At 39.6% G+C, this 14,736-nt stretch overlaps 1 protein-coding gene and 1 pseudogene across 1 annotated transcript; one reads left to right on the top strand and one right to left on the bottom strand.

Annotated features, from left to right (window-relative positions):
* Window positions 1-1,368, top strand: part of LOC105060726 (uncharacterized) — a 32,344-nt pseudogene extending 30,976 nt beyond the window's left edge.
* A 338-nt stretch (window positions 1,369-1,706) lies between these two features.
* LOC105060707 (formin-like protein 8) lies at window positions 1,707-11,873 on the bottom strand. Its single transcript, XM_010944516.4, has 4 exons — window positions 10,432-11,873; window positions 10,124-10,323; window positions 3,327-3,568; window positions 1,707-2,887 (listed from the first exon to the last, which is right to left on the bottom strand). Exons 1-4 carry the CDS (start codon window positions 11,754-11,756, stop codon window positions 2,102-2,104), a joined length of 2,553 nt encoding a protein of 850 aa, XP_010942818.3. The 5' UTR covers window positions 11,757-11,873; the 3' UTR covers window positions 1,707-2,101.
* Window positions 11,874-14,736: the final 2,863 nt, after the last annotated feature.

The following is a 14,736-nucleotide window of genomic DNA, read 5'->3' as shown; positions in this document are numbered from 1 at the left end:
GTGCTCCTCCTGATCCTATTCCAATCCAATCTGTGTTCTCCGAGAAGAGCGTGAGTGAGAGAGAGAATGTGGGGAAGGAGGAGAAAAGAGAGGTATTTGAGAGGAAGAAGAAAGGATGCCCTTGAGCACGAAAAAAAAAACCCTAAAATCCTAAAACCACTTCTTAGCATTTAGGGAAACAGGTAGGATGTTTTTTTTTTTTTTTTTTTTAATGTTACATTAATCGGAAAACATTACTCCCAACCAAATATGTTTATTATTTTTTTAAAAAAAAAATAAAAAATCAAAAACCACAATGATACCAAACACCACCTAAGTTATTGATCTCTAGTGTCAGCTTTTGAGCTAGAAGGCTAAACAGGAGACTAGCATGGAATGTCGGAGAGTGGTAGTTTTGTGTATATAGGACTGTTGCCACCTGACATTGCATGGCTACTCTAATATCTTCATGCAATGTTTTCTGAGGTTTTTGGGTGAAATGACTAGAATGAAAGATGAAACAACATTGTTCTTTATTAGATTCCTTCTTGAAAAGTACAAGAGCTATTTTCTCTTTATCACATCCTCTGTTAGAACAGAACAGACAACGATAATGCATGAAACCTTCTATTAGTAGATGGACAAAAGTAACCTGGGTGGTTGCGTACTCTGTCAACATTTAGTTGAATTGGTTGATCATCAGTTCTCAGATTGTCCCTTCTTCTATGCTATTTGGAAATCCATTTGCCTTTTGCTAGGTGTTCTGCCCTCCCACAGCTCCTTTGAAGGCCTTTGCATGGACTGAAGATTCAGAAACTTCAGAAAAAATGCTCTACAATCTGTTCTAATGCTAATAGCCGCCGTCTCTTGGTCATGCTGGCTTGAGAGAAACTCAAGGATATTCCTTCTCAAGAGTGGCATAGTGAAATCGGTTGGGCGTAAGGCTCTGCAACTGTTCTTTGACTGGTCCATGCTCGGTTCGGATAGGTGCATTTGGGAGCATTCTCTATAAGATCAGCGGAATAGACAACCTTTTAGATGCCTGAATTGCAGATTCTGTTTCGTGTTGGCAGGCTGCAACCCTGCTCGGGCCTGTTTCTTTCAGAAATTACCTGTAATACCCGTGCCACTGTATCTGTTACCCTTTGCTTGCGTTTTCTGCTCCCTTTGGCACAGTCTTTTTAGCAGTCCTCCTGTGTACTCGGTTTTAATTCTGCATTAATAAATTGGTTCGTGACTGATTTTTCAACCTCCGAATTCATCCAAAAAAAAAAAAAAAAGTAACCATGGTTTGTTGAAGCCTCCTCTATAAAATCTTGACAGACAAAAGGATATTCGTATATGTGCCTAAATGCTTTATTTCTGTATTGGCAGTTGGGGACTGCCTAGAAAAGCTACCTGCCTCCGTATGAGTTAAAATCTTGCTTTGGCAATTAATGCCAAGCTGAAATCTAGTTAGATCAAACATAGATCAGTCAAGATGCAAGGAACCAAATATATCAAGTCAATCCATTTGATCCACTTTTACTACTTATGGTTTGTTTTATGTTCTGTAAACTTAATGCTGGTCAATACCAAAGAAATCTCTAGGATCCTATAAATGTACTAGCTTTTTTCCTTGATCTCCATTCTGATTCATAAGCTTCTCTTTTAACACCAATATGTGGTACTGCAAGATTAAAGATTTTGAAGCAAAGTATTACAGATAACTATCTGCACCACACCTGTCAGCTCTCAAATTCAAAAAGCTCAGGCAGTTCATTCTTAGTTTCCTTTTCAGGACACACCAAGTAGAAAAGAATTACAAGAAATAGGAAAAAAAAAAAATTGTAACTATAACTTTTACATGGTAGACTGCTCATGCTTCCTATTCTCCATGCAAATTTTATGTTTCCTGGATACTCTCCCCTTATGCTATACCTCAGATCTGTGATGAACAAATGTATGCCTTCCACTACCGTGGAATTGCTTATTATTTTCCTTTTGTACAGATATGAACCTGCCAATTTCAAAAACTTGATTTGTTTTTCCTCACATCCAGTTAAATCATCTTCTTCAAAGGCATGCAACCACCTTCTTCAAAAATTTGATTTGTGTGGTCTAGTTGTATTCCTCATTTGTTCTATGATGATGAACTATCATCATCTGAATTTTCATCTCGCCGGGCTTCATACCTATGAAGAACCGGCAGAGAAGCATTTGCAGAGATGCGGAAAGATCGGGCAGACCCCATCATTGTCCTCTCATGCATTCGACCCACTTCCTTGCAGACGTTATCTAGTACTGAAAGGAAGTCTCTCACAACCATGAATATCCTAAGAGGGTGGGCTTCCTCCTTTGCTGCATCCCCATGGAAGTACTCAGTAATCTCTTTTACCAGGCCTAACGCCCGCTTCTCCTCAGCCTTAACCCGTTCCATCTCCTCTTCTGCTTCCTTAAGAAACACCTTCATTGTCTCAAAAAACTTCTTACCTTGGGTGCATGACCTCTCGAGCTGCAAGACTGACCTTATCTTCTCAAGCCCCTTCTCTAGCTTCGAGACGTAACTGCTCAGCACATCCGAGTCCATCCCCGCTGCCTTCTTAACATTCCCAAGCTCATTGCTCAGCCCAGCAACCACTTTCAAGCCTTGTTTCTTGAATTGCTCCTCCCTGGCATTGTTAGGAGGATTTTCCACTGCTGGTTCTGAACCTGATCCTTCTGACCGGATGATCTCTTGGACAACAAAATGGAGTAGTGTTGTCTTCCCATCTGTCCCTTTCACATCTGCAAGCTTTAGAAGAGTATCAAGCTTAAAGGCTGTTGCATCACCTCGGTTGGTTCCCACATTCATCCGGTTTCCGGTCCTCAATACAGCTTCCAGGAGCTTTAAGAATAGCCTACTGCTTTTTAGATCTTCACAGGCTGCCTGAAGCATGTTTGAGAAAATTTTAGTTGACTGATGCATGGAGTAGTATGCCTTCTTCTTTTCTTTTGTGAAGAAAGCTAATAAGATTACAATTGCAAGTGTACAAATTTATATTCAGAAAAGCTCTGATCTTGTTGCTTATAAACCTCTGAACTAGCAATATGATTAGATTTTGATCTGTTTTCTTAAACATGATTCATGCTGTCCAATGTGATGTAGTTCATATAGCTATCCTACACTCAAAATACATTAAGGTATATGATGCACCATCTACTAGTTTTAATTAGAGGTGATAAGTGTTGATAACAAGACTATACATGTGGACAGTTAATTGGAAGAGGTTTTATGTCATATTGCCTGCTATGTTTTAACCTCGAATTAACTTGTAAACACACTCTAGTGGGGAAGAATGGTGCAGCATTAAGGAATTCTTTTTTACCTCCAGAGTTTCAAAAGATTTCCTCAGGTAATGGACTTCTGTCTCAAAATTGGCCCTGTATAGCATTGCATCAACTCTTTTGAAGGCAAAAGGTATATCTAGCACCGCCTTTAGAAAGCGCTCTGCTGAACCAAGTTTTGATATGTCACCATTGTAGTCTCGGAGTTTTAGTTCTTCCTCCTTTGTGGGAGCCATCTTGACCAAAGTCTCCAAAAGCTCAGCACCTAAGCATTCAGGATTACCTGTAAGAGGTAACAATTAGAATTACTCTACCACTGATATATGGATTCTTGTGTGATTTATAAATGAAAATTGCAGAATATCACACTAGGACAAACAGTTTGCAAACAGAGATACGACCAACATTGTTTACAAAGGTAGTAGTCTATTGCTCCTTGTCTAAATTTTAAAAACAGTAATGCTAGATAATTTACAAGAATAGATACTAATGATGATCATTACAATGTGAGAATCATCTTCATGAAGAACAAATACTAGATAATCGTCAATGTAGCCTTGATTAAGAATTGCCTGAATTTCATTATTGTCCACTGGCCGGTGTCTGGAAAATTCTTTCAGTACTACTGTTTTTTTTTTTATCATAGCAATACCTAGAATTTGAACACTGAACCTCCGGAAGGGAAAGCCCTTAGGAGTGAGGTACCATGAAACCATGCTGATAGTTGTTGGCGACTATGATGGTTGGTTTTTCAAGGGAATTTAAGGGTTCAGTCATCCATTGGATAAGAAATCTCCAAGACGTCCTTCACGATGACATTTCAATGGATCCCATGTTGGTTTTCCTTTCGTAGTAATATAAGACTATATATGAATGTGAACTTGATAATGCATTACCATTATATCAAATACTAACATCTAACTTATAACTAACTATGAAATAAATCACAAGTAGGTATTCATCTACTGCAAGAACCACATTTTGTGCTTTAAAAGATCTCTCAAAGACCCAAACAAGTCCCTAATATCTAGAGAAAGCTACCTTTCTCTTGGTTCTTATATTTATCTCAATGGTGACCAGTATTAAGATGGAAGGAAATATCATTTTGTCAAGGTGGATATTAGATTTGGAAAAAATAAAAATAAGCATGATAAATCTAGGATCTCTGAACCATAAGAAATTAGTATATCAGATATTTTAAGATGCAGCTGCAGTATGCAAGAGGTCAAGGGATTGTATAGTGCATACGCACTATGCATGCTGCATATGCAGGAGAATGTACTGTTCCCATTTTTAACTATTTAAAATAAATAAAATATATTAGACACAACAAAAGCAACAATAACGTTAATACTATTTTTTTGCTAAATAATCATAAGAACTAATAATTATGACGCTGCTTAGCATTTAATATCTAATATATAAGATAATTGGCATAACTATATAATTAATGTCCACATCAGGCCCGTCTAACTATCAACTTGAACCTACTTCATCCGCATAGGCCCATATGAGAGTTTTTGTTTGCATCTGGCCCCAAAGTGCCAAACAGACTACACATACTATTGCATCAAGCTTAGTGGACTACCTTCTCATCCTATATGCAGTATGACTGTATATATTGACTGCATATAAGCAATGCAGCACAATCAATCGACCATATATGTGGGTGCATTTGCTTCCTCATATACAGCATTTTAATATCACATGACTTGAAAAAAAAAAAAACATAATTAATGACCATTTTACAAATAAAAATGCGTTACTAGATTTCATTTTCTTTTCTTAAAAAATTCTTCCTATCTTTGCCACTCTCTCTCTTTGTATATGTAAGAAACCACAATTCCCATCTAGGATGGCATTTTATGAGATCAAGGTTCAAAACTATACAAATGTGTAAGGGTTATGTAGTAGTACAATAACATAACATGGTATACCCATTATCTACTAACAATTTGCTGAGATGGGATAACGTGACATGGTATACAAGACAATAGATATCATTATACATTTGGTTTTTTAGATCTAAAACAATATTAAAGACCCCACATGGAATAGATTGCATTGAAAGCCAGGTGAAATCCGCTTTGATGATGGGCACCATAAAGAAGCATCACCAATTCTAACCTATGATAGAGGCAATGCAGAAGATATGTTCCTTGTTCAGAAGGTGTCCTTCTAGCAACTTGTCTGGGACATGGAGGAAAACATGAGCATACTTTGCTTTCAGGACTCCACTTTTGCTGCCCACCTTGAGGAAGCAAAGACCTATCTCATGGGCCTTTTGCAGGAACCTCTATGCCTTCTGCTAAGTGTGCCACCATAAAGAGCAATGAGACCCAACTAATCCATTATATATGGGCGAGTGCATATGCAACCATTGTTCACATTCAGGATGGCATTTAATGAGATCAAGGTTTGAAACAAGGTTCATCATACCAGTACATACCATTCCATACCAGATGTACCAAACAATACCAGCACTAAACTGAGACTCGATATGAGGGCCTAGAGAGTCTTGTATACCTGGAACCAACCCCAGTACTGGGCATACCAACACTATACTAGTATGGTACCAGTATAAGATCCGATACTGAAACAACAAAGCTTGGCTTGAAATATGATATATAAGTTCGTAAGGGTTATGTTTCAATACAATACATAATATGGTACACCCATTATCCACATGTTTTGCTAAGATGGGACAATATGGCATGGTATATACCATAGTACATACCATTATACAATTGATTTTTCAAACATGGGCAAGATTAAAGACCCTATTTGGAAAAGAAAGCATTGAAGGTGGGGCAGAAATCAGTTCTGATGCCGGGCATCACAGAGAAGCATACTAGTTACGACATAGGAAATAGGTAATGAAAGAGATATGCTCGTCATCAAAAGTTGCCCTTCCAATAACTGGTCTGAGAGATGGCACAAACTTTGCTTCTAGGACTGCTCTTTTGTGGTCCTCATGAGGAAGTCATTGGCCTCTTTGCAAGAACCTCTGTGCTTTATGCTAAGTACACTGCCATCAAGTCCAATCACATCCAACTAATCCATTTTATTCACAGTAAATCATGGAGATTGCTGACTCTATATTCCTTACTTGATCCATGCTTCTTTGGTCAAAGGGGAATTGGAACAAGAAAGAAACTCCTAAAATGATCTAATGGAGTTTAGAAATATCGGCAAGGTTTGCCATCTCGGTACCGAAACTTGTATGGGTTCCATCCTTTTACAATGTGGGTATGTGGTAAGGACTGATACGACGTACTGGTATGGTAAGGTATGCCCCATATCGGATGGTACAGCAAATACTGAATATTAGCTAATGTATTCATATTGTAATAGCTAGTATTTTAGGATCTATTGGTCTATACCGCTCAAATGATATATATCAATGTTTTGTAGATTTTGTATTAGTAACTGTTCGATATTGATACGCATAAATATCTTGGCCGAGATCTTGGTTGAGATGAAAACCTTAATTTTAGGAAATACTTCTCCAAGGATAAATTTATCATCCAAATATGCTTAAAAATGAGATACTCGTAATGTCACCATATACCAATATAATGAAGAAACGTAGCATCCATAGCAAGTTTTGGTTAGTTTGCAAAATGTGGTCGAAACCTACAAAAACATAACTAGTTAGTTGCAGCCTAAATTTACCAAAGCTGAGTTAGTTGATTTGTTTCAACTAGATTGCAGTCAAAAAGTCAAACCTTGGCTCAGGCTTGATTTCATAGATCACCTTCTTTTGAAGGTGCATATCATTAAGACATTTGGGTTTTCAATGCATAGCTCAAACAATTATGTAAATTTATAATATATTGATAATACAACATCTCTATGCCCCCTTCCTCTTTCACACTTATGGCGGATCAAAAATTGTGTGAATGCTAATACAATATAGAAATATCCAATTGTATTTCTCTTTATGATAAAATCATCTTGATGATATAGAGACTAGACAAGGGTCAAAATGAAAGTGGAATTGTTAAAAAAGAATGCTATGATTCATAAAAGGTATGTACCTTAATTGCCCAAAAATCATTTAGCCACAGAACAAAAATGGCAATGTTTGAAATAGCAACATAAATTGGACTATATTGTACAATATGCACAGAGGTAGTGCCTAAATGAAATGATTTGTACCATTCACATCTTAGGCTACGTACACAATATGTTGGTTAGTTCAAACCAAAGATTTAATGTTATTTTTTATCGGACCATATTGTATGGTATGTACCATAGTTTGCTATACCACTCTGTACTGGATGATACAAAGTGTATCGTATCATATTGATATACCGTACAGCCCCATACCGACACTATCGTACCGTACCGAACTGCATACTAATACTATAATAGGATTTTACAGGTACAGCATATGATACCAAAATGGCGAACCTTGGTTTGTACCATGCTGGCCAAGAATAAGCACAACACAAAAGTATGTACCTATACATTACGGATACCAGTCTGTATTGGTCTGTGCCAATGAGGGGAAGTTACCGTATTGGTACATTGTACATATCATATAATTGCATAGAAATGCCATAGAGTTATGAGCAAAATACAGAGATTTGTGCCTTTATATTGTGCATATCCCCACAGTCAATGCCAAGCTGGCATGCATTTACTTGGGATGGTATAAATCCCTACTATATTATCAGGTATATGACTGGCATAGCATGACACTGAATGTTAGAATGCCATAGTAGCCAGCAATCAGCATGAGTACTAACTCTTGGTCCAGAGTACCTTTATGCATTAAAGGTTAATGGATTCGTATGCATCATGACTCCATGCATTCAGGAGTCTGAAGGATTAAAACCATATTTGGACCATTTTGATGTCTTTAAAAAAAGAAATCTATTGCTTGAACTATTAGCATATAATTCGAACCAGTGGCCATGCTCTTCTCTTTATGTTCTTCATCAATCAAGGATCATGCCTTGATGACTAAACCTAGACCCCTAGCTCTGCTCAGAAGGCATCCGACACTTGCAGAACATCCGTTACATCTTTAATGACATTGTATACACAACCCATCGCCAAAATTATTCTCAGGCATCCCTGTAAGAACAAAAAAGAGATGATTTGTCATCTTTCTAGAATTTTCTCACTCAAAATAATTATCTAGGAGACAAACTAAGAGTGGAAGGTACAAGACAACCCTTCGAATTAAATGCAAGTTTTGTCTAGCTTATTTCCTTTTCATAGCAGCTCATAATATCTTCAGAATTTAATTGGAGATGGGTACAGACTCAAATCCAAGGACAAAGGTGTTTCTTTGCCACTAATTAAGCAATTGCCAACTGAAAGAAATTTTAAACCCATCAGCATAACATGTTTGCTGTTTATGTTTCTATTTCATTTTGACAATGTGTTTCTTATCCTAGAAAATTACAGTAAGTTGTAATCAACTAAACGTAATAAGCAGCTCAAAGAATTAAACAAACGAATTTATTCCCTTTTGATAGGGAAATCATTGAATTTTTTCATCTCCTTTGTTACATGATTAAATTATTTAACGGTTATATCAGTTCCTTTTGACCTAGATTATGCTGCAAATCCATTACAAAATTACAGGATATCGTATTCCAGACTTGCTAAAAGGAGACGTTATGCTACATGAGAGCATGAAAAGTGTTTCTGGCTGATGATGTTCTAAAAGATCATTGTGCCACTTGTACTGATAAGCAATTCTTAAGTGTAGCTTCATTATATGCAAAACCTTTATGGGTAAAATTCAGAAAAAAAATCCATCTGCACTCTGATATCTTTCCAAACTCAGAATAATTGATGGAGCAATTTGGAGAACCATTGAGGGAGAGCAAACAAAAAGAGTAAATGTTCTTGCGAAACAATCTCATTGTTGGCACTGGTCTTTCAAAAATATTAACATTGGCACCAATCTACTGATTGTAAAGACAATTTTAAAGGTAGTCAAGAAGGTATTTGCAAAGCTATCATTAATCCCCTTAAACCTCTATGAATTAACATGGGCACCAAACTATTGATTGTAAAGACAATTTTAAAGCTAGTCAAGAGGGTATTTGGAAAGCTATCATTTATAACCTCAAACATCTATGAAAGAAGCTGACTTGTTTACCTGGCCAGAGACTCTTAAACTGTAGGATGAACTGTAGTATCTTTAGGGAACAGTGAACTGATGATATCTCACAAATGGAAATGCGCCATATGAAAATGGTTTGAAGTGGTTTAAACTTTAAACATTAACATCTGGAAATTTAGGTTGAAATTAAAAGCAGCTTTTGGCTTTCATCCATGAGTCTAGACTTTGAGAACAAGTTCTTTTTTGCATTCTCCTCAAATGGAGCAATTGAATTAACAGAAAATCCTTGCTCAGACCAATTGCCTAATCTTATTAAACAAAACAAATGACTAACTTTTTCAACTATAGTGCTGTCCGAGACCTTCATGTTTCTAACTGTTGCTGGATTCTGCCCAACTTTATGCATTAGAAATCTTCTTCAATGGCCAACTACTAGCTCTAGCTTGAATGTACTAAAAGTGATATTTTATGCCAAAGGAACTATATGACAAACAAATATATTCCAAGTCCCCTGGATATGAAAATAACTTCCCACCAAAGACAGTGAACATAAGATACAATTCTGAAATAAAACACATCGGACAACCTATCTCCATTTATCAGTGAAGAAGAGAAAACAATTACTAATCAACATGGAAGATTAGATATAAAATTCTTCTAACCTATTTCATTTTTATGAAGAAAATAATACAATCGGAAAAGCAAAGAATAGCAGTAGATGAACAGGACATTGAAGAATCAGAGCCTCACCATCTAAAAGCGCTTCAGATACCTCCTCCCGTGTCACATTCAATGCCCTCAGAAGTATTGCTATGTTCTGCGACTTCTTTGGGTCTAACACTCTGTTCTCCTGCTTGAAGAGCGGAAGAACTGGTCTTCTGTTATTGTCTTTGGGGGTCGGAGTAGTAGCAGTATTTACGAAGAGGGTCTCAATCATATCCTCATTCAATCTGACGAAAAGAAAACACAAACAGAACAGAGACCATTGAACTTGGTTACATACAAAACAATAAAAGAACATAAAAATGGCATTGTTAAGGGAAAGTTGTAGTCTTTACTGGAATGTGCTTGATTTCAATTGGTCCCAGACCATGGGCCGATCCGAACTCGCCCTAACTCTGTCCCAATGCAGAGGCTTCAACCTTGGCTTCGTGTCACCCTCCATATCGTCCCCGGTTCGATCAACTGGCTGTGACGAAGAGCAGCCATCTCCATTGCTAAATTTGGAAACAGGAACCGGTATGTTAATCCGAGCACCTTCGGGTGGAAGAGGCTTCAACAACCGACGCCTCTGAGATAGTTCAGCTGGCTGTGGCGCAGCAGGAGCCTCTGAAGACGGTTTGTTTCTCCCCACAGCTTGTGGAGGCGGCCGTGGTGGTGGCTGAGGGGCAATCTTTTCTGTTTTCGGAGGAGGAGGCGGCGGCGGCGGCGGTGGCGGTTGGGGAGGAGGAGGAGGTGGCGTCGGTGGCGGTGGTGGTCGTGTAATTGGTGGTATCATTTGTTTGACTTCGGATGCCGAACCACCAGAAAGCTTCCTTCTTGGCGAAGTTCTCCAGGACCGGGGAGGAGCAGAGTCCACCGTCACCACCATCACCTCTTTCCCGCCGCTGCCGACGCTTGGGAGGCTCCGCCGCGACACCGGAGAACTCGGACTCCCACTAGTCATCGACGCCACCGACCGGTGCGGCGTGTAGAACGTCTCATCGTCGGAGGACCCCACCGGCGGAGGAACCATCCCCCGCCGCGACTGCGGCGGCGGCAGCGGTGGCGGCCCGGCGAGCGGCGGCAGCGGCTGCAGCTCGGGGCTCGGGTGGTGCACCTCCACCACCCGCTCCGAGCTCAGCTTCCGATACGGCGAGCCATTCAGCTCGCCACTCACCCGCCGGCTCGCCGGCTCCATCGTCCCGAGGTACAAAAACTCCGACGCAGCGGCGGGGGCGGCTGGATGGCCCGGGTTTCTGAGCCGGCGGGCACTGCCATCTTCGCCGGCCATTAGCTTGAAGGAATCCCGCGGGCGTCTGATTCGGCGGCGGTAGAGGAGGAAGCCGGAGCAGAAGAGGATCGCCAACGCGGCGATGGAGGCGGAGATGACGATGGCGATGTTTTTGGTGGCGGTGGAGTGGGCGACGGAGGGCGGGGATGGGGTGGAGACATTGGCGGCAGTCGGGGTTTGGCCGGCGACGGGGGAGTCGGGGAAGAAGGGGCCGGAGGGGGCAGGGGGAGGGTCGGAGAATTCGGGAGGGGGAGGGGGAGGGGTCCACTGGATGGGGAAGAGGGGCTCGTGGAGGACTCTGCGGCTTCCCTGGTCGCTGGATGAGGAACGGACGGTGGAGAAGAGGAGGAAGAGTGAGGCCAAGAATTGGATCCGAGGTCTCGGCCTCATGGCTTCGGGATTCGGTCGAGAGATTAGAGAGAGAATGGGAGGCGTGGGGGTGGAGACATGGCTGGGTTGGGAGTCAGAGAAGGAGAGACAGAGAGTGGAAACTTCTTTGGCTGGCAAGATGTGAGATTTTCACCGGCGGGGTAATTGACGTCAGAGAATGCCGCCATTTGATCCGTACATTCGATGTCGTGGGCCGGAGTGCTTGTCCCACGGGAGGACACGTGGCAGGAGAATCCATTTTTTTCTTTTGAGATCTTTGGTTCAACTTTCCTGTCATTCCCTCCTATCGCCACACTCATTACCAGATTGATCATTAGCTGTATGGCACGAACAGGGGTGCCTCACGTGGTTTTAGAATTGATATTTTCGTCTTGTTTACCAAAAAAAAATATACATTTTTATTTAAAAAAAAAAAGATCATGATCATTTTAGAGATAATCAAGGTTTTATGGCAAATCCAAAATTATGAACCTTGAGGCAATAACTTCAAAAATATAATAATTAGATTTTTATATAAAAATTAAATTATTAAAAATATTAGCCAATATGTTTATTTACTATCACTCAATTTTTTGAAATTTCTAAATCAATTTTGGCTGAGATTTTAGTGCCCAAGATTTATCATGTAGCATATAGGAACATGTATGGTATTAATAGAAATATTAGTTGAGATAAAAACCTGTGACTTAAGGTTGCATTTGGTAGCTGGCAATCTATTCAGATTGCTGGTAATTTAATATGATAATCTATATTATTACGTTTGGTATGCTTTTTGGATGATAATTCAGATTATCTTAGCAATCCAGATTGTCTCTCATGAGACAATTTGGATTGTCTTGAGAAGGTATGGCTATTTAAATTATCATTTCTTTGGCAATCTTGCAATAAAAATTTTGCATAAAATTATCTTTCAAAAAAATTACACAAAATCCATTGCCCAGTCCTCTCCTTTCCTCCCAACCCCCTCTCCACGTGCGCCCCCAACCCATGGTTCTTCTATCTCTCTTTGTCTGCCTACGGCTCCTCTGTCCCTATATCCCACCAACCTCCTCCATGGCTCCTCTATGTCCGTCCCCACCACTCCCACAGCTCCAAATGCTTCCGCCCCCTCCCCACCCTCATACTGCTTGTGGTTTCCACATCTCTCGATCCGTTACTTTTTCATGTCATTACCACATCCACATCACTCCTGTTATTTCTTATCAAAAAAAAAAAGAGTATCAGGACAAAATTATTGGAGTTATTTTAAAATTTTAATTTTACATTATCGATAATTTTATTATCATACCAAATATCAATATTATTGATAATTTAATGATAATAATCTATCTTAAAAATAATCTACATTATCTTCTAAAATTATCTGACGATGCACCAAACGCAATCTAGATAAAGTGTTGGAATAACCTAGTATAATGGAGCTATCGGTGCAAAGCATGAGATTTGAAAATTTCCTGATAGTATGGTCAGGTCATTATAATATTTATTTCATCAATTTTTATGTTTCAAAGTAAAAGTTTTACAAATTTTGATAGAAGGCCACTTAATTAAGCTTTCTTTTCCAAATTTTAAAAGACACGTTGGCAATATAAATTAACATTTCCTGCAAAATCATCGAACCACTGCTCGGATCACGTATATACACAAATATTGTATAAGCAACTTGGCTAATTAACTTCCAGTCGTAAATAAACAGAGATAAAGTCTCTTCTAATCTTTAAGTTGCTTTAGTTGCATCCGTTTCATTAATTTGGCCAGAATGCTACGGTTCTTGTCATTTAAAACATTAATGCAGTTAATAAATGCTTCAATAATCACCACCCAACATTTACAGAAGCATCTAGATCGTACGGTCAGCGTATGGAAACAATGAGCTGATCAAATGTTTGATGCTTTGAGGTGAGTACCCCAGCTCCTCCGATCCAAACGTCTATTTTTGCGTCCCTTAGCGCAAGTAATAGGGCATTTCTTTCCGCACGCTTTTGCGAGTCTATACATTTATTAATTTCGCACGTCAAGCATCTCTTTCTTTTAGCCCTCTCCATCACGTGAAAAGTAGAAGAAAGCCGAGCTCATAACATACCAAACTCGCTACTTTGCCACTCCACTGTCACCGAGGTCGCTGCCGCCTTTCGTTCTGGTGCTCTTCGGACCACGTTAAAGGTGGCAAGCGGACAAAGATGAGGGCGATCCGAATTCAATCAATGGAGAGGTCCACCGTTTGGACGGTGAGCATATGGAATTATATGCATACCATGTCATTACGTATGCAGCCAATTATAACTAATTTTTGCAAATTTTTTTTTGAGATAAATACTTGATGAATGAGACCCATAAGAAATAGACAAACCGTGTGCATGGCTCTATAGTGCATACAATTTAAGATATAATTTCTGGAGGACAGGTTGTTCATATGGCGTAGATTACGGGCCAATCCTTTTCCTTGCATTGGAGATTTCTTGAGACGTGGGGTCACCCCCTCTTTTAAGTCTTGAAATAGAAATCACATGAGATTATAATAATGTTGATGCTAAAGCCACGCCCGGTGAGGTTAAAGAAAACTGGCTTCCAAGGTATGGAGAAAAAACGTGTGGAGGTGTCGGTGGTGTGGACCTTTTTTTGTCTCCAGAATATGGGCATGGCATTTTGTCGTGTTAGAAGGTGCACTTGGGTCGTTATCCGTTCTGAATGGGCTATGGACCTCTATATCTTGTCAGCTTCTTTCAGCCACAAGTCCGGATTCCATCTGATTTGGTTTCACATGGGCTGGTGTTTTGCTGTTTGAAACTGTTGGAGCGTCTGCACAAATAGTTGGTGTTTGACGTTACTGTGCATCATATCTTAGCCTTGGAGCATATGGTTCGAAGTAATGGTTACTGTTGGTGGGGTTGTCAACCCTTCCGAGTAGCTTAAGCTTGCTTTATAATTAAACACCTATTTCTATTTTTTATTTTTTTTTTTTGAGACCGGAAGAAGTTCT

The sequence above is a fragment of the Elaeis guineensis genome, chromosome 13, assembly GCF_000442705.2.
Source record: "Elaeis guineensis isolate ETL-2024a chromosome 13, EG11, whole genome shotgun sequence".
Taxonomy (NCBI): domain Eukaryota; kingdom Viridiplantae; phylum Streptophyta; class Magnoliopsida; order Arecales; family Arecaceae; genus Elaeis; species Elaeis guineensis.
Note: the sequence above shows the minus strand (reverse complement) of the source record. Positions and strands in the feature narration are given on the sequence as shown.

Coding starts and splice junctions, on each gene's coding strand:
- LOC105060707 (XM_010944516.4), bottom strand. CDS start 11,756: ATGAGGCCGAGACCTCGGATCCAATTCTTGGCCTCACTCTTCCTCCTC. Junction 10,324..10,431: donor TTGAAATCAAGCACATTCCA/GTAAAGACTACA, acceptor TCTTTTCGTCAG/ATTGAATGAGGATATGATTG. Junction 3,569..10,123: donor ATCTGAAGCGCTTTTAGATG/GTGAGGCTCTGA, acceptor TACCTCTTACAG/GTAATCCTGAATGCTTAGGT.